At 46.5% G+C, this 27661-nt stretch overlaps 1 protein-coding gene across 1 annotated transcript in view; it reads left to right on the top strand.

The window, feature by feature from the left end:
• The window catches only part of kcnn3 (potassium intermediate/small conductance calcium-activated channel, subfamily N, member 3), a 111391-nt gene that overhangs the window by 80473 nt on the left and 3257 nt on the right, over nt 1-27661 (top strand). Inside the window, exons 7-9 of the mRNA XM_046303238.1 lie at nt 3400-3510; nt 21872-21999; nt 22611-22680. Of these exons, the coding sequence (XP_046159194.1) occupies nt 3400-3510; nt 21872-21999; nt 22611-22680 (309 nt within the window). The remainder of the gene's footprint in view (nt 1-3399; nt 3511-21871; nt 22000-22610; nt 22681-27661) is intronic.

The raw sequence follows: 27661 nt of genomic DNA, 5'->3' as shown, positions 1-27661 counted from the left end.
ACACACACACACACACACAGACACACAGACACACAGACACACACAAAAGAGTTATATAGACAGGGTCTCTGTCTCTGAGAGGTTTTTGTTTCTGTTCACCAGAAGAGGGGGATGGATGGAGAAAGATACAGAGAGAAAGATAGAGAGGAACAGAAAGAACAAGGAGGATGAGCAGAGAAGGGAAAGAGGAGGTGAGAGGTCAGAGAGAGAGAGAGAGAGAGAGGATAAGAGGTTGAAGAGAGAGAAAGAGTGAGTGAGTACAGGATGTGATTTGTCTCTGGTTGAAAGTGATTATAATGACTTTCTATCGGGGGAATTCTCACCCTCGTCTCTATGACAACAGCGAAGGCCAACAGTGTTGGAATATACCACTGCCCTGAGGCTGGAGGGGGGGGGGGGCAGGGGGGCAGGTGTCAGTGTGTGTGCGTGCGTGCGCGCGTGCATGTGTGTGTGTGTGGGAGTTAAAAAGAGGGGAGTGGAATGGGGGAGTTTGTTAATGTATGACAAATAGATTACAAAAACATGTCACTCTGCAAGGCTTTTCATTTTATCATGTTCATATGGCTGTTGCTGTGTATGTGCATATGGCTGTGTATGTGCATATGGCTGTGTATGTGCATATGGCTGTGTATGTGCATATGGCTGTGTATGTGCATATGGCTGTGTATGTGCATATGGCTGTGTACGTGCATATGGCTGTGTATGTGCATATGGCTGTGTATGTGCATATGGCTGTGTATGTGCATATGGCTGTGTATGTGCATATGGCTGTGTACTTGCATATGGCTGTGTACTTGCATATGGCTGTGTACTTGCATATGGCTGTGTACTTGCATATGGCTGTGTATGTGCATATGGCTGTGTACGTGTGTGCGTTTCATTACAAAGATTTGTCTTCTGTCCCTGGATATGTTTATGAGAGAGAGAGAGAGAGAGAGAGAGAGAGAGAGAGAGAGAGAGAGAGAGAGAGAGAGAGAGAGAGAGAGAGAGAGAGAGAGAGAGAGAGAGAGAGAGAGAGAGAGAGAGAGAGAGAGAGAGAGAGAGAGAGAGAGAGAGAGAGGGGGAGAGAGAGAGAGAGAGAGAGAGAGAGAGGGGAGAGAGAGAGAGAGAGAGAGGGGGAGAGAGAGAGAGAGAGAGAGAGAGAGAGAGAGAGAGAGAGAGAGAGAGAGAGAGAGACATGTTTTATGACCTAGAGGACAGATGGGTGGTTCCCTGTTTATGACAGATATTTAGTTTGAAATCAGTGTTACTTTGTTAACCCACTCATACACAGACATACATGTACACACACACATAAAAACATTGCGAGGCTTTCACTATATTTTATTGATATTTTACAAATAGTGAGAGTGTTCGGAGAGTAAAGATGTGGTCACTGACTTTTTGTCTTTTATGTTTTAGATGCGCTCGCTAAAGTTATTTTCAGCAAAAGTGCCTTGTTTTTTCAAGAGGGTGCATGAAAGTCTAGTCCATTAGCTACAGGTTTATCAACATTCAGTATGCACGCACGCACACACATATTTGGATTAAACATGGTTAATCCTAATTCATTTCTTTTCAGGAGTTATGTGACCTCATTAATACCTACTTCATCCCTCCATCTCCCTCTCCTCCTCCCTCCTCCTCTCTCTATCTCCCTCTCCTCCTCTCTTTCTCCTCTTCTCTTTCTCCTCCTCCTCTCTCCTCTTCCCTCTCCTCCTCCCTCACTCTCCCTCTCCTCCTCTCTCACCAGCACATTCCTGTTCCCTCTCTTTCTCCTCCTCCTCCTTCTCCTCCTCCTCCCTCTCATCCCCTCTCCTCCTCCTCTCTCCTCCTCCCTCTCCCCCTCTCTCCTCATCCCCTCTCCTCCTCCTCTCTCCTCCTCCCTCTCCTCCCTCTCCTCCTCTCTCACCCTCCCTCTCCTCCTCTCTCACCAGCACATTCCTGTTCCCTCTCTTTTCTCCTCCTCCTCCTCCTCCTCCTCCTCCTCCTCCTCCTCCTCCTCCTCCTCCTCCTCCTCCTCCTCCTCCTCCTCCTCCTCCTCCTCCTCCTCCTCCTCCTCCTCCTCCTCCTCCTTTCTCCTCCTCCTCCCTCTCATCACCTCTTCTCCTCCTCTCTCCTCCCTCTCCTCTCTCCTCCTCCCTCTCCCCCTCTCTCCTCATCCCCTCTCCTCCTCCTCTCTCCTCCTCCCTCTCCTCCTCTCTCCTCCTTCCTCTCCTCCTCTCTCACCAGCACATTCCTGTTCCCTCTCTTTCTCCTCCCTCTCTATCTCCCTCTTCAGAAAGAAGTTTTCTCCTTCTCTACCGTACAAAACAGTATTTAATATGAAATGTAATTAACTTCCTGTCCTTTCTCTCTCTATCTCTTTCCGTCTCTCTCTCCCAGGGATGTCTGTGAGACTCTATTCAAGCCACAGTTCTCCCTAAAATCAAAGTTTGTCAGACATTTTCCTAACGTCAGATGTTTTGTCGTTTTCTAAAGTAGTATTCCACATTCTATCTTTAGACCCTGTTAGACCCTGTTAGACCCTGTTAGACCCTGTTAGCTGCATGCATTAGGAGGAATCTACAGCCATCAATCCCAAGTCAATGGAAAGGATTGGCACCATCTAATTCAGACTGGCACCATCTAATTAGATTGAAATCTTATTCGTTTGGGATTGAGGCTTGCAGATTTCTCCTAATGCATAGAATCTTGACTTGAAGTTGGACTTCAGACCATTCTAGACGAATGAAAATGTCTGAGAACATTAGATTTTGAGACGCGATATTCTTTAACTCTCTCTCTTTCAATTCAATTTCAATTTCTATTTAAGGGGCTTTATTGGCATGGGAAACATATCTTTACAATGCCAAAGCAAGTGAAATAGATAAACAAAGTCAAATAAAAATTTCAAATGAGCAGTAATCATTACACTCACAAAAGTTCCAATGTAATAGAGACATTTCAAATGTCATATTGTCTCTCTCTCAAGTCTCGCTCTCTCGCTCTCTTGCTCTCATCTGAGATTCATTCTCTCCCACTCCCTCCATCCTTGTTGACTGTTGATGATACACAGATTGTGTTGACTCATCTCTCTCTCTCTCTTCCTCTCTCTTCTCTCTCTCTCTCTCTCTCTCTCTCCCCCACTCACCACCATCTCTCTCTACTCTCTCTTCTCTCACTTACTCACACCTTTCTTTCCCTCGCTTTTCCTAATTGAGATCCACTGATTGACAATTGTGTTGACTCATCTCTCTCTCTCTCTCTCTCTCTCTCTCTCTCTCTCTCTCTCTCTCTCTCTCTCTCTCTCTCTCTCTCTCTCTCTCTCTCTCTCTCTCTCTCTCTCTCTCTCTCTCTCTCTCTCTCTCTCTCTCTCTCTCTCTCTCTCTCTCTCTCTCTCTCTCTCTCTCTCTCTCTCTCTCTCTTTCTCTCTCTCAGGGTGCGGGCTGTACAGCTCTGGTGGTTGCCGTGGTAGCAAGGAAGCTGGAGTTGACCAAGGCAGAGAAACACGTCCACAACTTCATGATGGACACACAACTCACCAAGAGGGTATGTCTGTCTGTGTGTGTGTGTTTGTATGTGTTTGTGTTTGTATGCTGTTGGCCTCTGATCTGGTTCTCTGCTTTAGGGTTAGAAATAGGGGGGAGTTGGTGTGAGGTTTTTAAGTTGCTGAAAGCACTGATGACTCCCGAGCAGCATGCAAGCTCTGATTGGCCCTCAGATGCACACGCGGCACCCTCCGATGAAGTGACGCTGTTCCCCCAAGAGAGAGTGTTGTGTTGCCAGTATGGAAAGCACTGGGCAGGGGGACATATCTTTCTCTCCCTTGCCGTCCTCTTTCTCTCTATCTCCCCCTTCTACATCTTTCTTTACCCCATCTGTATTTCTCACCCACCTTCTCTTTGCCCCTGGGCCATTCTCTCACCCCTGGGCCATTCTCTCCCCCCTGGGCCATTCTCTCCCCCCTCCCTCCCTCCTTCCATCCATTCACTGGTCCTTCTCAATTTTTCATGCAGTTTAAAGATCCAAGTTTCAAAAATAGCCCCCACTATGAAATATGTAGGGTACATTATGTCTCTGTGTATCTGGCAGGCGAGAGGAGAGCAGAGCAGAGAGAGGTGATCAATAATTTTAGCTTAGATAAAGTATCGACGCAGCGAAGGGAAAGAAGGACTCAGCTCCTCTCTGGGAAGGGGAAGCTCGGACCAGACCACAGCGAAGGGAATGAAGGACTCAGCTCTCAGCTCCTCTCTGGGAAGGGGAAGCTCGGACCAGACCACAGCGAAGGGAAAGAAGGACTCAGCTCCTCTCTGGGAAGAGAAGCTCTGACCAGACCACAGTGAAGGGAAAGAAGGACTCAGCTCCTCTCTGGGAAGGGGAAGCTCGGACCAGACCACAGCGAAGGGAAAGAAGGACTCAGCTCCTCTCTGGGAAGGGGAAGCTCTGACCAGACCACAGCGAAGGGAAAGAAGGACTCAGCTTCTCTGGGAAGGGAAGCTCGGACCAGACTACAGCGAAGGGAAAGAAGGACTCAGCTCCTCTCTGGGAAGGGGAAGCTGAAGGGAAAGAAGGACTCAGCTCCTCTCTGGGAAGGGGAAGCTCGGACCAGACCACAGCGAAGGGAAAGAAGGACTCAGCTCCTCTCTGGGAAGGGGAAGCTCTGACCAGACCACAGCGAAGGGAAAGAAGGACTCAGCTCCTCTCTGGGAAGGGGAAGCTCGGACCAGACCACAGCGAAGGGAAATAAGGACTCAGTTCCTCTCTGGGAAGGGGAAGGGGAAGCTCTGACCAGACCACAGTGAAGGGAAAGAAGGACTCAGCTCCTCTCTGGGAAGGGGAAGCTCTGACCAGACCACAGCGAAGGGAAAGAAGGACTCAGCTCCTCTCTGGGAAGGGGAAGCTCTGACCAGACCACAGTGAAGGGAAAGAAGGACTCAGCTCCTCTCTGGGAAGGGGAAGCTCGGACCAGACCACAGCCGAAAACAGAGGAGCCGCTTGGTCTCTTTAGGAAGTTTCACACACTCCGATGGGTTTGGCTTTTCTCACACAGGGGCATGCTCACTGGTACAGGTGAATGCACAAACACAAGCCTACACATGCTCTGAGGCATGCACCCTGCCTGCAGTCTCGCACACACACAGTTACAAAGAACTGGGATTTTAGGGTCGAAGAACATACTCCAGAATATTTGTAAAATTGCTACAAAATGATCTCAGGGTTATAGTTGAGCGTAGTTTTCTTAGAGCAGTTTTATATTGGACATTTTCCAGAACATTCATTGTATTAAAGATTGTTACTGTGGATATACCACCTGGGAACTTCAAGGACATTTTCTCTCTTACTCATCATTGACCTTTACGGCTTAGATAAACATTTGGCCACTGTTTGTAATGTTAGGATGTAACCTTCTGAAAACCTTCAGGGAACTCTTTCTATTGGTCAGAAAACATCCTCTGTCTCCCATAGTAACTTGGTCAATTAATGACATTCACAGGTTAAACCATGTGTCAAACTCATTCCACGGAGGGCCGAGTGTCTTCTTGTTTTCGCTCCTCCCTTGTACTTGATTGGTGAATTAAGATCACTGATTAGTAAGGAATTCCCAGCACCTGGTTGTCTTGGTCTTAATTCAATGGAAAAAACTAAAACCTACAGACTCTAGGCCCTCCATGGAATGAGTTGGACACCCCTGAGTTATACCCTAAACCAATAAGTTTGAGGTGGAAGCACAATGTATTTTATTCACTGACCTGTTGGCTATCTATTGGTTTTGTGTTTAGTTTTTGATCCCAACAAAGCACAAACGCACACTCTAACACACACACACACCTCCCACAGGCCTTTAACTTGAGAAGGAGAGGTTTCTCCTGCATCCTCTCTCTCTCTCTCTCTCTCTCTCTTGTCCTCATTCTTGTCCTTAACTCTCTCTCTCCATTCTTATTCAGCCCTTAACTCTCTCTCTCTCCTTTCTTATTCAGCCCTTAACTCTCTCTCTCCTTTCTTCTTCAGCTTTGACTCTCTCTCTCCTTTCTTATTCAGCCCTGAACTCTCTCTCTCTCTCTCCTTTCTTATTCAGCCCTGAACTCTCTCTCTCTCCTTTCTTCTTCAGCCCTGAACTCTCTCTCTCCTTTCTTATTCAGCCCTGAACTCTCTCTCTCTCTCCTTTCTTATTCAGCCCTGAACTCTCTCTCTCTCTCTCCTTTCTTATTCAGCCTTGAACTCTCTCTCTCTCCTTTCTTATTCAGCCCTGAACTCTCTCTCTCTCCTTTCTTCTTCAGCCTTGAACTCTCTCTCTCTCCTTTCTTATTCAGCCTTGAACTCTCTCTCTCCTTTCTTCTTCAGCCTTGAACTCTCTCTCTCTCTCCTTTCTTATTCAGCCCTGAACTCTCTCTCTCTCCTTTCTTATTCAGCCCTGAACTCTCTCTCTCTCTCTCCTTTCTTATTCAGCCTTGAACTCTCTCTCTCTCCTTTCTTATTCAGCCCTGAACTCTCTCTCTCTCCTTTCTTCTTCAGCCTTGAACTCTCTCTCTCCTTTCTTATTCAGCCTTGAACTCTCTCTCTCCTTTCTTCTTCAGCCTTGAACTCTCTCTCTCTCTCCTTTCTTATTCAGCCCTGAACTCTCTCTCTCTCTCTCCTTTCTTATTCAGCCTTGAACTCTCTCTCTCTCTCTCTCTCTCCTTTCTTATTCAGCCCTTAACTCTCTCTCTCTCTCCTTTCTTATTCAGCTTTGAACTCTCTCTCTCCTTTCTTATTCAGCCCTGAACTCTCTCTTTCTCTCCTTTCTTATTCAGCCTTGAACTCTCTCTCTCTCTCTCTCCTTTCTTATTCAGCCCTTAACTCTCTCTCTCTCTCCTTTCTTATTCAGCTTTGAACTCTCTCTCTCCTTTCTTATTCAGCCCTGAACTCTCTCTTTCTCTCCTTTCTTCTTCAGCCTTGAACTCTCTCTCTCTCCTTTCTTCTTCAGCCTTGAACTCTCTCTCTCTCCTTTCTTATTCAGCCTTGAACTCTCTCTCTCCTTTCTTCTTCAGCCTTGAACTCTCTCTCTCTCTCCTTTCTTATTCAGCCCTGAACTCTCTCTCTCCTTTCTTATTCAGCCTTGAACTCCTCTTATTCAGCCTTGAACTCTCTCTCTCTTCTTATTCAGCCTTGAACTCTCTCTCTCTCTCCTTTCTTATTCAGCCCTGAACTCTCTCTCTCTCTCCTTTCTTATTCAGCCTTGACTCACTCTCTCCTTTCTTATTCAGCCTTTACCAGATGATAACGCCCACACAGAGGGTTCCCTTCCTCACACTCACTCTTCTCTCTCTCTCTCTTTCTCATTCCCTTTTTCATGGCTCTCTTACTCTGTCCTCCATATCTGTCCATTGATTGGGTTAATTCTAATTGAAGTCAGTCAATTCAGGAAGTAAACTTACATTTTAAAAAATCAAATCACTTCCTGAATTGAGTGACTTTAATTCAAATTGACCCCAACCCTCCTGGTGTGTGTGTGTGTGTGTGTGTGTGTGTGTGTGTGTGTGTGTGTGTGTGTGTGTGTGTGTGTGTGTGTGTGTGTGTGTGTGTGTGTGTGTGTGTGTGTGTGTGTGTGTGTGTGTGTGTGTGTGTGTGTGTGTGTGTGTGTGTGTGTGTGTGTGTGTGTGTGTGTGTGTGTGTGTGTGTGTGTGTGTGTGAGACATGTCTCCTTCCTTTGTGATATAATAATATCACCTTAGATTCCAGCTCATCCCTCTGGTCCTCCTCTCAGGTCCTTGACCTGTCAGGGCAGTACATGTTATCCTGTTACCACACAGTTAATCTGATTAGTGACCAGATGTTGGACTGTTTTGCTGGAGTTATTGGGGTTTGGGCTCTATACTGTGGAACTGTTTATATTGAGAGGATGCCCTCCCCCGCCCTGAGGTACATTCCAATGCTCACAGTGGAGGAGTGAGTGGACTTAGTGATGTCATGTCCTTAGCCCTCACTGTCTCCCAATCATATGGAGTGGTCACTCACAATTCCCAGCAACCTGCCCACCCTCATGGTTCACTCCCCTTCAACCACCTGTCGATATGATAATAACATGGATATGTAGTATATAATATGATAATAACATGAATATGTAGTATATAATAATATGATAATAACATGAATATGTAGTATATAATAATATGATAATAACATGAATATGTAGTATATAATAATATGATAATAACATGAATATGTAGTATATAATAATATGATAATAACATGAATATGTAGTATATAATAATATGATAATAACATGAATATGTAGTATATAATAATAATATGTATATAATAATATAATAACATGAATATGTAGTATATAATATGATAATAACATGAATATGTAGTATATAATAATATGGTAATAACATGGATATGTAGTATATAATATGATAATAACATGAATATGTAGTATATAATAATATGATAATAACATGAATATGTAGTATGTAATAATATGATAATAACATGAATATGTAGTATATAATAATATGATAATAACATGAATATGTAGTATATAATAATATGATAATAACATGAATATGTAGTATATAATAATATGATAATAACATGAATATGTAGTATATAATAATATGATAATAACATGAATATGTAGTATATAATATGATAATAACATGAATATGTAGTATATAATAATATGGTAATAACATGGATATGTAGTATATAATATGATAATAACATGAATATGTAGTATATAATAATATGATAATAACATGAATATGTAGTATATAATAATATGATAATAACATGGATATGTAGTATATAATAATAACATGATAAACATGGATAATAATATGATAATATGAATATGTAGTATATAATAATATGATAATAACATGAATATGTAGTATATAATAATATGATAATAACATGGATATGTAGTATATAATAATATGATAATAACATGAATATGTAGTATATAATAATATGATAATAACATGAATATGTAGTATATAATAATATGATAATAACATGAATATGTAGTATATAATATGATAATAACATGAATATGTAGTATATAATAATATGATAATAACATGAATATGTAGTATATAATAATATGATAATAACATGGATATGTAGTATATAATAATATGATAATAACATGGATATGTAGTATATAATATGATAATAACATGAATATGTAGTATATAATAATATGATAATAACATGAATATGTAGTATATAATAATATGATAATAACATGAATATGTAGTATATAATAATATGATAATAACATGGATATGTAGTATATAATAATATGATAATAACATGAATATGTAGTATATAATAATATGATAATAACATGAATATGTAGTATATAATAATATGATAATAACATGAATATGTAGTATATAATATGATAATAACATGAATATGTAGTATATAATAATATGATAATAACATGGATATGTAGTATATAATAATATGATAATAACATGGATATGTAGTATATAATATGATAATAACATGGATATGTAGTATATAATAATATGATAATAACATGGATATGTAGTATATAATATGATAATAACATGAATATGTAGTATATAATATGATAATAACATGGTTAGTTAGTATATATGTGGCCCATGCGGGAATCAAACCTCTAACTCTGGGGTTGCTAGCACCATGCAGTAACAGGTGGAGCTGTCAGAACCACCACCATTGTTCTCCATATTGCGTTTGCATTTGGTCACAGTGAGTTTGCTGTGTTATGTAACGAAGGATCCAGAATAGAAACAAAGCTGACTCCAGGTACGAGGTCAGGCCATGATAACCATACGGCACCAACATGGCTGGCCAGTGCCTAGGTAGGGGGAAGCCATACGGCACCAACATGGCTGGCCAGTGCCCAGGTAGGGGGAAGCCATACGGCACCAACATGGCTGGCCAGTGTCCAGGTAGGGGGAAGCCATACGGCACCAACATGGCTGGCCAGTGCCCAGGTAGGGGGAAGCCATACGGCACCAACATGGCTGGCCAGTGCCCAGGTAGGGGGAAGCCATATGGCACCAACATGGCTGGCCAGTGCCCAGGTAGGGGGAAGCCATACGGCACCAACATGGCTGGCCAGTGCCCAGGTAGGGGGAAGCCATACGGCACCAACATGGCTGGCCAGTGCCCAGGTAGGGGCAAGCCATACGGCACCAACATGGCTGGCCAGTGCCCAGGTAGGGGGAAGCCATACGGCACCAACATGGCTGGCCAGTGCCCAGGTAGGGGAAGCCATACGGCACCAACATGGCTGGCCAGTGCCCAGGTAGGGGAAGCCATACGGCACCAACATGGCTGGCCAGTGCCCAGGTAGGGGAAGCCATACGGCACCAACATGGCTGGCCAGTGCCCAGGTAGGGGGAAGCCATACGGCACCAACATGGCTGGCCAGTGCCCAGGTAGGGGGAAGCCATACGGCACCAACATGGCTGGCCAGTGCCCAGGTAGGGGGAAGCCATACGGCACCAACATGGCTGGCCAGTGCCCAGGTAGGGGGAAGCCATACGGCACCAACATGGCTGGCCAGTGCCCAGGTAGGGGGAAGCCATACGGCACCAACATGGCTGGCCAGTGCCCAGGTAGGGGAAGCCATACGGCACCAACATGGCTGGCCAGTGCCCAGGTAGGGGAAGCCATACGGCACCAACATGGCTGGCCAGTGCCCAGGTAGGGGGAAGCCAAACGGCACCAACATGGCTGGCCAGTGCCCAGGTAGGGGGAAGCCATACGGCACCAACATGGCTGGCCAGTGCCCAGGTAGGGGGAAGCCATACGGCACCAACATGGCTGGCCAGTGCCCAGGTAGGGGGAAGCCATACGGCACCAACATGGCTGGCCAGTGTCCAGGTAGGGGGAAGCCATACGGCACCAACATGGCTTCCCTGTGCCAAGGTACAGATGGAGGATCTTAATTTGAACCAGTTTGATACAGCAGGAAAATAATCTTGCAGCAACAAGACGTGAATTGTGATTTGGATGGACATTTGTGTAGAGGTTGATATATTCTTCATAAGGCAAAATCAAGTCTGACATTTCTAAGTGGAAATTACAAATTTCAGAAGCCTTTTTAACCCTCAAATACACTACAAGTTCTCCTGCCCAATAATGTTTGTACCAGGTATGGTGCTGCTACCATGTTGTGTTGCTACCATGCTGTGTTGTCATGTGTTGCTGTCTTGCTATGTTGTTGTCTTAGATCTCTCTGTATGTAGTGTTGTGTTGTCTCTCTTGTGATTTGTGTTTTGTCCTATATTTATATTGTAATTATATTATGTTTTAAATCCCAGGCCCCCGTCCCCGCAGGAGCCCTTTTGCCTTTCAGTAGGCAGTCATTGTAAATAAGAATTTGTTCTTAATTGACTTGCCTAGTTAAATCAAATAAAAAAATATAAAATATGGCAGCAACATGACTGGCTGGGTCGGAGATGGCCATATGGCCCTAATAGGGATACCAGATTGAGTAGGGAGGAATGGAATAAAGAAGAAAACGTTTGACCTCAGGAAATCCCATTGTTAGGTTATCTTCCTTTCCTAAACTATCTCTGATCTGAATTAATATTGTGTTAATTAATATGTGTTCAGTATCAACACTGAAAACAGCAGGACACGTGAAAGGATGACAGTTATTTAAGATGTCTAACCTCTTGCAGTCTCTATTCCCCACAGTCTGTTGTACTGATCCTGTTATAAGCTTTAGGAGAAGTCTATCTGCAGACCTCCTCCCAAATAAATAGGAAGGTAGAGCTATTCTTGGTCCTGAACGTACCGCAGTAAAACGGTAAAACTTTTATCACTATCATCTTAACCATGAGATGAATCAGCTGACATATGACATTTGACCTGCCAATCTACTAAGGGTTCTGTGGATACTAGATGTTTATTTAACCTGTTCTCCAGTAACCTGTCCTGTCTGTCAGTATTCTAGAGGAACTTCAGTTCACTAAAACATGACCTGTGGGATTTAACCATTGGATGCCACTTCAAACAACTGTTATGTTACAACGAATAAGGTTATGATAGGTTATGACAAGATGGGTAACAGCACCCATATGTAACTAACAAGGATGATAGCGTTGTAACTATGTAACTAACAAGGATGATAGCGTTGTAACTATGTGACTAACAAGGATGATAGTGTTGTAACTATGTAACTAACAAGGATGATAGCGTTGTAACTATGTGACTAACAAGGATGATAGTGTTGTAACTATGTAACTAACAAGGATGATAGTGGTGTAACTATGTAACTAACAAGGATGATAGTGTTATAACTATGTGACTAACAAGGATGATAGTGTTGTAACTATGTAACTAACAAGGATGATAGCGTTGTAGCTATGTGACTAACAAGGATGATAGTGTTGTAACTATGTAACTAACAAGAATGATAGCGTTGTAACTATGTGGCGGTAAAGTTGCTAGGGATAGCACCTTGGTGTTGTTGTGACATCATTATGACACTCTGGATAATTTCAGAATGTGCCAGCCAGCAAACGCAATGACATTTCCAACCTGCATGTTATCTGTTTAACTTCTGATTAAAACACACTCTCCTAGGTTGAATGAACTCTCCCACCAGCGTGTGTGTGTGTGTGTGTGTGTGTGTGTGTGTGTGTGTGTGTGTGTGTGTGTGTGTGTGTGTGTGTGTGTGTGTGTGTGTGTGTGTGTGTGTGTGTGTGTGTGTGTGTGTGTGTGTGTGTGTGTGTGTGTGTGTGTGTGTGTGTGTGTGTGTGTGTGTGTGTGTGTGTGTGTGCAGTCCTTGACTGCGGTGGACTCATGCTGATTAGCAGTGCTGCCAGGTCCTTTGTGCTCCTCAGACGGGGGGATAATTGTTTTGTTCACTGCACAGCATCTCTTTGAAGTCCTCATTCAATTTATGTCTTCAGAGATGTTCCCTCATTCAAAGGAAGGGGTTGAGAGGATTTTTCAGGCCCCTGTGTTGTAATTGCATAGCAACCTACTAAACCATACAGAATATACATAATGTACATATATAACAAGGCTAGCTAGGCATCCCTGGTGCTGGAGTTCCAGAAGCAGTGTGTTTTTCCAGCCATACAGCACACCTGACTGTACTTAGCATCTAACACACTGAGCTAATTGATCCATTTCACTGATTGATACATGCTCCCTCACTGCCACCCTCCAGGGTATCCTACTGATGATTTAAAAGTGTTCTTCAACCCTGGTCTTGGGGAACCACAGTGTGTGTGTGCAGGCTTTTGTTCTACCACAGCACTAAAACACCTTGTTAAATTAATCAAGCTTGATTTGTTGAAAATGTGTGTGTTAGAATGTGATTTGAAATGGCAGAGGCGGTGACTGTGACTCCTCTCAGGTCTCTCCTCTGACTCTCCCTAAGGACAGGTCTGTGTGGATGAATAGTATTGGGCTGTGGAGGCTGACTCTCTCTAAGGACAGGTCTGTGTGGATGAATAGTATTGGGCTGTGGAGGCTGACTCTCTCTAAGGACAGGTCTGTGTGGATGAATAGTATTGGGCTGTGGAGGCTGACTCTCTCTAAGGACAGGTCTGTGTGGATGAATAGTATTGGGCTGTGGAGGCTGACTCTCCCTTAAGGACAGGTCTGTGTGGATGAATAGTATTGGGCTGTGGAGGCTGACTCTCTCTAAGGACAGGTCTGTGTGGATGAATAGTATTGGGCTGTGGAGGCTGACTCTCTCTAAGGACAAGTCTGTGTGGATGAATAGTATTGGGCTGTGGAGGTTGACTCTCCCTTAAGGACAGGTCTGTGTGGATGAATAGTATTGGGCTGTGGAGGCTGACTCTCTCTAAGGACAGGTCTGTGTGGATGAATAGTATTGGGTTGTGGAGGCTGACTCTCTCTAAGGACAGGTCTGTGTGGATGAATAGTATTGGGCTGTGGAGGCTGACTCTCTCTAAGGACAGGTCTGTGTGGATGAATAGTATTGGGCTGTGGAGGCTGACTCTCTCTAAGGACAAGTCTGTGTGGATGAATAGTATTGGGCTGTGGAGGTTGACTCTCCCTTAAGGACAGGTCTGTGTGTGTGGATGAATAGTATTGGGTTGTGGAGGCTGACTCTCTCTAAGGACAGGTCTGTGTGGATGAATAGTATTGGGCTGTGGAGGCTGACTCTCCTTTAAGGACAGGTCTGTGTGGATGAATAGTATTGGGCTGTAGAGGCTGACTCTCCCTTAAGGACAGTTCTGTGTGTGTAGATGAATAGTATTGGGCTGTGGAGGCTGACTCTCCCTTAAGGACAGGTCTGTGTGTGTGGATGAATAGTATTGGGTTGTGGAGGCTGACTCTCTCTAAGGACAGGTCTGTGTGGATGAATAGTATTGGGCTGTGGAGGCTGACTCTCTCTAAGGACAGGTCTGTGTGGATGAATAGTATTGGGCTGTGGAGGCTGACTCTCCCTAAGGACAGTTCTGTGTGTGTAGATGAATAGTATTGGGCAGTGGAGGCTGACTCTCTCTAAGGACAGGTCTGTGTGTCAGGATTTGGCCAGGGTTGTTCCGGTTTTTGGTCACTAGATGCCCCCATTGTGCCTTTTGACCTTTTGTTTTCCCTTGATCCCCATTATTATTTGCACCTGTGCCTCGTTTCCCCTGATTGTATTCAAACCCTTTGTTTTCCTCTGTTCTTTGCTCTGTGTTTGTATGTTAGCACCCAGCCCTAGTACCTTGTGAACTCTTGTTGATCCCGGTGGACTCTCTTGTGGAATTCTGTTTTTTGTTCTTGTTTATTTATTTTTGAGAATCTTTTGAGGCTTTTTGTGCTATACCTTCCACCTGGTGGATTTACCTTTTTTGTCTTGGAGGATTACCTTTGTTCTTGTGGAATTCCTTTTGAGGTTGTGGAGTTACATGTTTTCCTGAAGAACTTCACTTTTTACTTCATTAAATACACCGTCTCAAGTACTGCTGTGTCTGCCTCATCTTCTGGGTTCTGCCGACTATTCGTGGCTCAGTTGGTTAAGTGACTGTTTCTCACTCCCGAGACCCGGGTTCGTAACCGGGTCCTGACACTGTGTGGAAGAATAGTATTGGGCTGTGGAGGATGACTCTCCCTTAAGGACAGGTCTGTGTGTGTGGATGAATAGTATTGGGCTGTGGAGGCTGACTCTCTCTAAGGACAGGTCTGTGTGGATGAATAGTAATTGGGCTGTGGAGGCTGACTCTCCCTAAAAGTTTGTGAGTGTTTTGGTGACAAGCCAAATTTCTTCACCCTTCTGAGGTTGAAGAGGCGCTGTTGTGCCTTATTAACCTAACCACGCTGTCTGTGTGGGTGGACCAGTTTGTCCGTGATGTGTACGCCGAGGAACTTTACTTTCCACCTTCTCCACTGCTGTCCCACCTTCCCTCTGCTGTTTCCTGAAGTCCACGATCATCTCCTTTTTTTGTTGATGTTGAGTGTGAGGTTATTTTCATAGTAAAACTAAGTTTGCTGAGTAAAGTGTTGGGGGCTATTTTGTAAATGACATCGCCTGTCACGCCCTGGTCGAAGTATTTTGTGTTTATCTTCATTTATTTGGTCAGGCCAGGGTGTGACATGGGTTTTTGTATGTGGTGTGTATGTTTTGGGATTGTAGCTTAGTGGGGTGTTCTAGTTAAGTCTATGGCTGTCTAAAGTAGTTCTCAATCAGAGGCAGGTGTTTATCGTTGTCTCTGACTGTGAACCATATTTAGGTAGCCATATTCTTTGTGTGTTTCATGGGTGATTGTCCTTAGTGTCCTTGTTCCTGTCTCTGTGTTAGTTTACACTAGTATAGGCTGTTTCGGTTTTCGTTACGTTCTTTGTTTTGTAGTGTTTATAATTGATTCGTGTTTTACGTTTATTCATTAACCATGGATCGCAATCTACACGCTGCATTTTGGTCTGACTGTTACAGAATCACCCAAAAACCCGGACCAAGCAGCGTGGTAACAGGCAGGAGCCGCAGGAGAAGCAACAAAGGCAACAACAGCAGCGCAATGAGGAATGGACATGGGATGATATATTGGATGGCAAGGGTTGCTACACATGGGAGGAGATCCTGGCGGGAAGGGATCGCCTTCCATGGGAACAGGTGGAGGCAGCGAGGAGAGCAGAGGCAACCGGAGAGAGGAGCCGGTGATATGAGGGAACACGGTTGGCAAGGAAGCCCGGGAGTCAGCCCCAAAAATGTATTGGGGGGGAGGGCTCACAGGGAGTATGGCTACGCCAGGTATGAGACCTGCGCAAACTCCCTGTGCTTACCGGGGGGCTAGAGAGACTGGGCAGGCACCGTGTTATGCTGTGGTGCGCACGGTGTCTCCAGTGCGGGTGCATAGCCCAGTGCGGTATATTCCAGCTCCGCGTATCGGCCGGGCTAGATTGAGCGTCGAGCCAAATGCCATGAAGCCGGCTCTACGCATCTGGCCCCCAGTGCGTCTCCTTGGGCCGGCTTACATGGCACCAGCCTTGCGCTCGGTGTCTCCGGTTCGCCTGCATAGCCCAGTGCGGACTATGCCACCTCGCCGCACTGGCAGGGCGACCGAGAGCATTCAACCGGGTAAGGTTGGGCAGGCTCGGTGCTCAAGAGCTCCAGTGCGCCTGCACGGTCCGGTCTATCCAGTACCACCTCCACACCCCAGCCCTCCGGTAGCAGCTCCCTGCACCAGGCTTCCTGTGCGTGTTCTTGGTCCAGTCCCACCAGTGCCAGCACCACGCATCAGGCCTACAGTGCGCCTCGCCTCTCCAGCGCTGCCAGAGCCTTCCTCATCTCCAGCGCCGCCGGAGTCTCCCGCCTGTTCAGCGCAGCCAGTGCTGCCAGCCTGCATGGAGCAGCCAGACCTGCCAGTCTACATGGAGCTGCCAGTCTGCATGAAGCAGCCAGAGCTGCCAGTCTGCATGGAGCAGCCAGAGCTGTCAGTCTGCATGGAGCAGCCAAAGCTGCCAGTCAGCGTGGAGCAGCCAGAGCCACCAGTCAGCATGGAGCAGCCAGAACCGTCAGTCTGCCAGCATCCGCCAGTCAGCCAGACTCTTCCAGATCCGCCAGTCAGCCAGACTCTTCCAGATCTGCCAGTCAGCCAGACTCTTCCAGATCCGCCAGTCAGCCAGACTCTTCCAGATCCGCCAGTCAGCCAGACTCTTCCAGATCTGCCAGTCAACCAGACTCTTCCAGATCTGCCAGTCAACCAGACTCTTCCAGATCCGCCAGTCAGCCAGACTCTTCCAGATCCGCCAGTCAGCCAGACTCTTCCAGATCCGCCAGTCAGCCAGACTCTTCCAGATCCGCCAGTCAGCCAGACTCTTCCAGATCCGCCAGTCAGCCAGACTCTTCCAGATCCGCCAGTCAGCCAGACTCTTCCAGATCCGCCAGTCAGCCAGACTCTTCCAGATCCGCCAGTCAACCAGACTCTTCCAGATCCGCCAGTCAACCAGACTCTTCCAGATCCGCCAGTCAACCAGACTCTTCCAGATCTGCCAGTCAGCCGGGATCTGCCAGAACTGCCAGTCGGCCAGGATCCGCCAGTCGGCCAGGATCCGCCAGTCAGCCAGGTTCTGCCAGATCCGCCAGTCAGCCAGGATCTGCCAGTCAGTCAGGATCCGCCAGTCAGCCAGGATCCGCCAGTCAGCCACGATCTGCCGAAACCACCAGCCAGCCAGGATCTGGTAGATCCATCAACCTGCCTGAGCTTCCTTTCACTCCTGAGCTTCCTTTCACTCCTGAGCTTCCTTTCACTCCTGAGCTTCCCCTCAGTTCCGAGCTTCCCCTCAGTTCCGAGCTTCCCCTCAGTCCCGAGCTTCCCCTCAGTCCCGAGCTGCCTCAGTCCCGAGCTGCCCCTCAGTCCCGATCTGCTCATCAGTCCAGTGGGGTTCTGGGTGAGGACTACTAGGCCATGGTCGGCAGCGAGGGTGGACTATCCAAGGACGAGAGGAGGAGGGACTAAGACAGTGTTTGAGTGGAGTCCACGTCCCGCGCCGGAGCCTACCCGGACCCTCCCTATCGTTTTGAGGTGCGTTCGAGAGTCCGCACCTTAGGGGGGGTTCTGTCATGCCCTGGTCGAAGTATTTTGTGTTTATCTTCATTTATTTGGTCAGGCCAGGGTGTGACATGGGTTTTTGTATGTGGTGTGTATGTTTTGGGATTGTAGCTTAGTGGGATGTTCTAGTTAAGTCTATGGCTGTCTGAAGTGGTTCTCAATCAGAGGCAGGTGTTTATAGTTGTCTCTGATTGGGAACCATATTTAGGCAGCCATATTCTTTGTGTGTTTCGTGGGTGATTGTCCTTAGTGTCCTTGTTCCTGTCTCTGTGTTAGTTTACACTAGTACAGGCTGTTTCGGTTTTCGTTACGTTCTTTGTTTTGTAGTGTTTATAATTGATTCGTGTTTTACGTTTGTTCATTAAACATGGATCGCAATCTACACGCTGCATTTTGGTCCGACTCTCCTTCACCACAAGAGAACCGTTACATCGCCAAAGTCAAGGATCGATGGGATAGTCAGTTTTACGAGGGTATGTTTGGCGGCATGAGTGAAGGAGGCTTTGTTGCGAAATAGGAAGCCAATTCTAGATTTATTTTTGGATTGGAGATGCTTAATGGGAGTCTGGAAGGAGAGTTTACAGTCGAACCAGACACCTAGGTATTTGTAGTTGTCCGCATATTCTAGGTCAGAACCGTCCAGAGTAGTGATGCTAGTCAGGCGGGAGGGTGCGGGCAGCAATCAGTTGAAGAGCATGCACTTAGTTTTACTAGCATTTAAAAGCAGTTGGAGGCCACGGGCGTTGAAGCTCGTTTGGAGGTTTGTTAACAATTGTGACCAAAGAAGGGCCAGATGTATACAGAATGGTGTCATCTGCGTAGAGGTGGATCAGAGAATCACCAGCAGCAAGAGCGACATCATTGATATATACAGAGAAAAGAGTTGGCCCGAGAATTGAACCCTGTGGCACCCCCATAGAGACTGCCAGACGTCCGGACAACAGGCCCTCCGAATTGACACACTGAACTCTATCTGAGAAGTAGTTGGTGAACCAGGCGAGGCAGTAATTTGAGAAGCCAAGGCTATTAAGTCTGCTGATAAGAATGCGGTGATTGACAGAGTCGAAAGCCTTGGCCAGGTCGATGAAGACAGCTGCACAGTACTGTCTTTTATTGATTGCGGTTATGATATAATTTAGTACCTTGAGCATGGCTGAGGTGAACCCAGATTGTCTAGCCCAGCTGATTTGTAGGGATCCAGATTTTTGCAGTTCTTTCAGAACATCAGCTGTCAGGATTTGGGTGAAGGAGAAGCAGGGGCGGGGGGGGGGGGTTGGGCAAGTTGCTGAAGGGGTTGGTGAGATGTTGGCCAGGTGGAAAGCATGACCAGCCGTGGAAAAATGCTTCTGAAATGATCGATTATCGTACATTTATCGGTGGTGACAGTGTTTCCTGTCCTCAGTGCAGTGGACAGCTGGAAGGAGGTGCTCTTATTCTCTATGGAATTTACAGTGTCCCAAATCGTTTTGGAATAAGTGCTACAGAAAGCAAATTTCTTTTTTGAAAAAGCTAGCCTTAGCTTTCCTAACTGACTGAGTATATTGGTTCCTGACTACCCTGCATATCGCGTGGGCTATTCGATGCTAATGCAGAATGCCATAGGATGTTTTTCTGCTGGTCAAGGGCAGTCAAGTCTGGGGTGAACCAAGGGCTATATCTGTTCTTAGTTCTATATTTTTTGAATGGGGCATGCTTATTTAAGATGGAGAGGTAAGCACTTTTGAAGAGCAACCAGGCATTCTCTACTGATGGGATGAGGTCAATATCCTTCCAGGATACCCGGGCCAGGTCGATTAGAAAGGCCTGCTCGCTGAAGTGTTTTAGGGAGTGTTTGACAGTGATGAGGGGTGGTAGTTTGACCGCGGACCCAGTACGCACGCAGACAATGAGGCAGTGATCGCTGAGACCCTGGTTGAAGACAGCAGAGATGTATTTAGAGGGCAGGTTGGTCAGGATGATATCTAAGAGGGTGCCCATGGTTACGGATTTAGGGTTGTACCTGGTAGGTTCCTTGATGATTTGTGTGAGATTGAGGGCATCTAGCTTAGATTGTAGGACGGCCGGGGTGTTAAGCATGTCCCAGTTTAGGTCACCTAACAGTACGAACTCTGAAGATAGATTGGGGGCAATCAATTCACATATTGTGTCCAGGGCACAGCTGGGGGACGAAGGGGAACTATAACAAGTGGCAACGGTGAGAGACTTGTTTCTGGAAAGGTAGATTTTTAAAAGTAGAAGCTCGAATTGTTTGGGCCCAGATCTGGATAGTAAGACAGAACTATGCGGTCTATCTCTGCAGTAGATTGCAATTCCGCCCCTTTGGCAGTTCTATCTTGTTGGAAAATGCTATAGTTAGGGATGGAATTTTTAGGTTCCTAAGCCAGGATTCAGACACGGCTAGGACATCCGGGTTGGCGGAGTGTGCTACAGCAGTGAATAAAACAAACTTAGGGAGGAGACTTCTAATGTTAACATGCATGAAACCAATGCTTTTATGGATACAGAAGTCAACAAATGAGAGCGCCTGAGGAATGGGAGTGATGCTGAGGGCTGCAGGGCCTGGGTTAACCTCTACATCATCAGAGGAACAAAGAAGGAGTAGGATAATAGTACGGCTAAAGGCTAAAAGAACTGGTGGTCTAGTGCGTTCGGAACAGAGAGTAAAAGGAGCAGGTTTCTGGGCACAGAAGAGTAGATTCAAGGCATGATAAACAGACAAGGGTATGGTAGGATGTGAATACAGTGGAAGTAAGCCCCAGGCATTGAGTGATGATGAGAGGTTTTGTCTGTAGAGGCACCATTTAAGCCAGGTGTGGTCACTGCATGTGTGGGGGGTGGAACAAAAGGGCTAGCTAAGGCATATTGAGCAGGGCTGGAGGCTCTACAGTGAAATAAGACAAAAATTACGAACCAAAACAGCAATAGACATGGCATATTGACATTAGGGAGAGGCATGTGTAGCCGAGTGATCATAGGGTCCAGTGAGTAGCTAGGCGAGCTGGAGGCACGGCGATTCAAACAGCAAGCAGGCCGGGCTAGCAGCAGGCAAGCAGATGGGCCTCGGGGACGTCGCAACGGGAGAGTCTGTTGAAACCCCCTCAGACGGGTACGTCGGCAGACCAGTCATGATGGATCGGCGGGGCTCCGTGTCGGCAACAAAGGGTCCAGGCCAATTGGCACAAGAGGTATTGAAGCCCAGGTATTATCTGATGGAATTATTCAGCTAGCCGGGAGAAGGGCCTAGCTCCAGGCTAGCTCCAGGCTAACTGGTGCTTGCTTCGGTGGACAGAAACCCCCTCGGACAGTTACGTCGGTAGACCAGTCGTGATGGATCCGTGTTGACAGCAAAGGATCCAGGCCAATTGGCAAAAGAGGTAATTGAAGCACAGGGGTTGCTTGATGGAATCTCTTCGGACAGGTCTGTATTGGGCTGTGGAGGTTGACTCTCCCTAAGGACAGGTCTGTGTGGATGAATAGTATTGGGCTGTGGAGGTTGACTCTCCCTAAGGACAGGTCTGTGTGGATGAATAGTATTGGGCTGAGGAGGCTGACTCTACGTAAGGACAGGTCTGTGTGGATGAATAGTATTGGGCTGAGGAGGCTGACCCTACGTAAGGACAGTGTGTGACTGACTGTATGTGAGCAAATGTATGTCGAGGGACAGAGAGAGTAGGGACTGTTGTACTCTCCAGGGGAAGAGAAAAATAGAGGAGTGAGTTGAAAGAAGACATTGTCTTTGTGTTGAGGGAGAGGAAGAGAGATAGAGACTGAGAACGAGAGAGAGGAAGATAGAGAGAGATGGGGCCGGTGAAGAGGCCGGGTAGATTTGCTGCCTGACTCGGTTGCCAGGGGCTACCTGTGTAACTGTGTGTGTGTGTGTTCTCTCCGTGCAGATAAAAAATGCTGCGGCCAACGTTCTGAGGGAGACTTGGCTCATCTACAAACACACCAAACTACAGAAGAAGATTGACCACTCCAGAGTCCGCAAACACCAGAGGAAGTTCCTGCAGGCCATCCACCAGTGAGAGCACACACACATCACATCTCTGACCCCAGCCCTCAATACACTTACATGTATTAACAACCCAGACATATTGTCTAGCCTAGGTCTCTGTGGTTAGTTCCAGGACAGGAAACACTGCATTGTGATTGGTTGACAGGGCATCATTATGAGAAACATCCTGATAGACGTGTTTAACTATTTCTAGCTAGCTCATCCATGATTAATGAAAAACACCATTGATCATGCAAATAGTGGTTACCCTGTGTTAATTAGTTGTAGAGGTTGACTAGCTAGTCTGACACCTGTCTCGTCTGACGTGAAAATAGATTAGATAATGATGGGTTTATACCTGCTCTGGAAGCCAAATGGAACTCATGTCCAGTGAATGGTGCTAACTGAAGCTGTTGGACCAGTTGGCTTCTACTGTATGTACTTCCTGGTCTGGTCTATGCTGTCTAATTCTAGAATCTGATGCTATACACCTGCTGCTAACCTAGCTGGGCTAATAACTGTTACCTGACTGTGACCTAGCAGTTTTCTGGCTTAACTCTTTTGTGGATGCATCATCGATGTGTGTGTGTCACAGTGTGTAAGTGTGTGACACAGTGTATGTGTGTCTTTCTTTGCAGACTGCGTAGTGTGAAGATGGAGCAGAGGAAACTGAGTGATCAGGCCAACACTCTGGTGGACCTCTCAAAGGTGACACACACACACACACACACACACACACACACACACACACACACACACACACACACACACACACACACACACACACACACACACACACACACACACACACACACACACACACACACACACACACACACACACACACACGTAGAGCAATGTCAAATGCTGAAATCTGTAATCATACAGGGTATTGTTTACCACCTGCCACTGACTGGTGTCTTTGTGTACATGGACACTTCCGGATACAGAAAGCATGTCACGCCTTGGTCATAGTATTTTGCGTTTTCGTTTTTCGTTATCATTATCATTCATTAAAGAACATGAGTAACAACCACGCTGCATTTTGGTCCGACTCTCTTTCAACAAACGAACGCCGTTACAGAATCACCCACCACACACGGACCGAGCGGCGTGGTAACAGGCAACGACAGCAGGAGCAGCGAAAGGAGGATGAATTGTTCGGAGAAGGACCCTGGGATCAGCCGGGAGAATATCGCCGCCCCAAAGAAGAACTGGAGGCGGCAAGAGCTGAGAGGCGCTGGAATGAGGAGAAGCAACAGCGGCAGCAGGAGCAAAAATATAGGGACTACACTACTTGGGAGGAAATAGACAGGTGGGCGGTCGACCCAGAGAGAGTGCCGGAGCCCGCCTGGGATTCGCTGGAGCAGTGCGAAGAGGGCTATAGGAGAATGGAGTTGGAGAGACAATCACGACGGCGCAGAAGAAAGCCCGTGAGTCAGCCCCAAAAATGTATTGGGGGGAAGGGGGGCTCAGAGGGAGAGTGGCAGAGTCAGGAGATAGACCTGAGCCAACTCTCCTTGTTAATCGTGAGGAGCCAAGGAGGAGACCAGAACCAGAGCCGGTGTTAGACGTGAGCGAAGCAGAGACTGTGAAGGAGTTAATGGGGAAAGTGGAGTGGAGAGTAATGAGGGAGTTGCTAGCTTGGTGCTTTAGGTACAAGATTCGTCCGACGGAGCGTGTCGGGGATTTGATGGCACCTGGGTCAGCGCTCTATACTCGTCCTGAGGTGCGTGTTAGTCGGCTGGTGAAAAATGTGCCAGCCTCACGCACTAGGCCTCCTGTGTACCTACCTAGCCTTGCACGTCCTGTGCCAGTCCTGCTCTCAGGCTCTCCAGTACACCTTCACGGTCCAGTCCATCCTGTGCCACCTTCACATACCAGTCCTCCGGTGGCAGCTCCCCTCACCAGGCTTCCTGTGCGTGTCCTCGATCCAGTACCACCAGTTCCAGCACCACGCACCAGGCCTTCAGTGCGCCTCGCCTGTTCAGCACAGCCAGCGTTTTCCCCCTCTCCTGCGCTGCCGGAGTCTCACGCCTGTTCAGCGCAGTCAGCGCTTTCCTCCTCTCCTGCACTGTCGGAGTCTCCCGCCTGTCCAGCGCTTCCAGAGCTTTCCTCCTCTACCGTGCTGCCGGAGCCTCCTGCCTGTTCGGAGCAGCCTGAGCTGCCAGTCTGCATGGAGCAGCCAGCGCTGTCAGCCTGCATGGAGCAGCCAGAGCTGTCAGCCTGCATGGAGCAGCCAGAGCTGCCAATCTACATGGAGCAGCCAGAGCTGTCAGTCTGCACAAAGCTGCCAGTCTGCATGGAGCAGCCAGAGCTGTCAGTCTGCATGAAGCAGCCTGAGCTGTCAATCTGCATGGAGCAGCCAGATCTGCCAGTCAACCAGACTCTTCCAGATCTGCCAGTCAACCAGAATCTTCCAGAACCGCCTGCCAGACAGGATCTACCGGAGCCTACTACCTGCCTGAGCTTCATCTCAGTACTGGGCTTCCCCTCAGTCCCGGGCTTCCCCTCAATCCCAGGCTTCCCCTCAGTCCCGAGCTTCCCCAGTCTCGAGCTGCCCCTCAGTCCTGAACTGCCCCTCAGGCCAGTGGGGTTCTGGGTGAGGACTATTAGGCCATGGTCGGCGACGAGGGTGGATTATCCCAGGACGCGAAGGGGAGGAACTATGACATTAATGGAGTGGGGTCCACGTCCCGAGCCGAAGCCGCCACCATGGACAGACGCCCATCCGGACCCTCCTTATGGTTTTGAGGTGCGTCCGGGAGTCCGCACCTTAGGGGGGGGTTCTGTCACGCCTTGGTCATAGTATTTTGTGTTTTCGTTATATATTTGGATTAGGCCAGGGTGTGACATGGGTTTAAAATGTTGTGTTTCGTATTTGGGTTTTGTAGGCATTGGGATTGCAGCTGAGTAGGGGTGTAGCATAGGTTTGGCTGCCTGAGGTGGTTCTCAAACAGAGTCAGGTGATTCTCGTTGTCTCTGATTGGGAACCATATTTAGGTAGCCGGGGTTTCACTGTGTATTTCGTGGGTGATTGTTCCTGTCTCCATGTTAGTGTTCACCAGACAGGCTGTATAGGTTTTCACCTTCCGTTTGTTGTTTTGTATATTTATAAGTTATTTCATGTATCGCGATCATTCATGAGTAACAACCACGCTGCATTTTGGTCCGACTCTCTTTCACCAAACGAACGCCGTTACAAAGCACCTCCTCCAAACAGCTAGGCTGCCCATAACAGTTGAAACGGAGCAGTAGCTCGCTAGTTACTTTGCTTTAGTCTTACTGTACTCAGGCCTGCAATCTGAAGGCCATGTACTATTAGTCTATGTACGTGGCAGAGACTGCCAAATATCAGTGCTACTAACTTGCACTTCTATCCAAAGCTGTCCAAGCATGATACGAGGGGCTGGTATTTAAGAAGCACACAAACACACACACCCACACAAACATACAAACACACACACAAACACACCACATGCAATACCCTCTGACACACATAACTTTGCCCCCCAAATATATCTCAGCATTCCGCTGTTTCCATTCTGACCCATCTGTTTCTGTGGCTTTGTGTCTCCTAGCAACCGGAACAACGTGTTAAAAATGGGATGACAGAGAGAGAAAACGAGAGAAGAGAGGAGAGAGGGGGCGGTATTTTTGTTAATGTGGGGGTGTGAATGCATGAGAGAAAGAAAAAGAGAGAAAGAGAGAAAGAAAGAGAGAGGGTGGTTCGGTGTGTAGGTGGTGTGTGTGTGTCTCTATGGATCAGTGCCTTCTGCCACAAATATTTTCAATCGGCCACTCTTTACCATGGTTACGATGCTCTGATGGCCAATGGAGGGATGTTCTATCTACCTGTACTCTCTCTCTGTCTCCTTTCTTATTCAGCCCTTAACTCTCTCTCTCTCCTTTCTTATTCAGCCCTTAACTCTCTCTCTCTCCTTTCTTATTCAGCCCTTAACTCTCTCTCTCTCCATTCCTATTCAGCCCTTAACTCTCTCTCTCTCCATTCCTATTCAGCCCTTAACTCTCTCTCTCTCTCCTTTCTTATTCAGCCCTTAACTCTCTCTCTCTCCTTTCTTATTCAGCCCTTAACTCTCTCTCTCTCCTTTCTTATTCAGCCCTTAACTCTCTCTCTCTCCTTTCCTATTCAGCCCTTAACTCTCTCTCTCTCCTTTCTTATTCAGCCCTTAACTCTCTCTCTCTCCTTTCTTATTCAGCCCTTAACTCTCTCTCTCTCCTTTCCTATCCAGCCCTTAACTCTCTCTCTCTCTCCTTTCTTATTCAGCCCTTAACCAGAAGGGGACTAGGGTTCCAATTTTGGAACACCCCCCCCCCACGTTCAGCTGGAAGGTGGCGCATGGAACGCAAAAATATTCCTAGAAATATTTAACCTCCACACATTAACAAGTCCAATGGCTCAAATGAAAGATAAACACCTTGTTTATCTACCCAGCAAGTCAGATTTCTAAAATGTTTTACGGCGAAAACATAGCACATATTTATGTCAAACCACCACCGAAGACACAGCTAATTTGCATAGCCAAGTTGAAAACAATATGCAATCAACAAATGCAGGATTAAAAGAAAAATAATGCACTAACCTTTTGAAATCTTCATCAGATGACAGTAATATAACATGTTACACAGTACATTTATGTTTTTTTCAATAATATGCTATATATATCCATAAATCTCTGTTTACAATGATGCATCGTTCAAAAAATGCTACTCACATGTCCTGAGAAATGACGATAGCTCCGGCAGATAACGTCAGCTAACAAGGAATACACATCATAAACTTTGACTAAATATGCATGTTCTACATATATATAGTTAGATACACTTCTTCTGAATGCAATCGCTGTGTTACATTTATTTTTAACGTTACAGATTTCGTTCACTAGGCTATACTATGAGTCGGCGCTCAAAAAGTAGCATTATGGCTCCTCTATCTTGGAGTTCACAGAAACCCAAATTTACCACATAAATATTCCCTTACCTTTGCTGTTCTTCCATCAGAAGACCTGGAAGGAATTATACTTACCAGAAACAGCGTTTAGTTTTGCAGTCTGTGTCTTTCGGTTCTCAAACACGACACATTTCGGTTGAAATGTAGCCAAAAGTCAAGTGGATGCGCACCAAAACGTCGAACTTACATATTATATGTCGACTAAACTTGTCAAACTAAGTTCATAATCAAGCTTTAACATGTTATAAAGGTGTACAGCAATCGTGAGGACGAACAGAAACGCATGCATTGTATAATCGATCTTGGTAAAAAGACAGGACCGGAGCAGAGCGCGCATGCGGGTGACCTGTTTTTTCGCGTGACCGAAAGGTTTCGGCCCGCCAAAACTCTCGTGAGTGCGCGATTCTCACAATGAGAATCCCCATTGAAAGCTGAGATCGCGCTGAAGACAGAGAGACTGTTCCCAGACCTGTAGGTGCTTGGGAAGCGTGGGGGCGATGACGTCAAAGTTGGGCCAACTTTTCTGATGACAAGAGAGAGTTTGGGAGAATGACTGCCCTGAGAGTTCTGCTTTACATACAGACATAATTTAAATGGTTTTAGAAGCTTTAGAGTGTTTTCTATTCAATAATATTTTTTATTTGCATATATTAGCAACTTTTGACAAAAAAAATTATGTTTACTATGGGCACGCAATTACTCCAGCGGGGGCAGTAA

The sequence above is a fragment of the Oncorhynchus gorbuscha genome, linkage group LG15 (assembly GCF_021184085.1).
Source record: "Oncorhynchus gorbuscha isolate QuinsamMale2020 ecotype Even-year linkage group LG15, OgorEven_v1.0, whole genome shotgun sequence".
NCBI lineage: Eukaryota > Metazoa > Chordata > Actinopteri > Salmoniformes > Salmonidae > Oncorhynchus > Oncorhynchus gorbuscha.
This window is presented reverse-complemented; position numbering and strand designations above follow the sequence as displayed.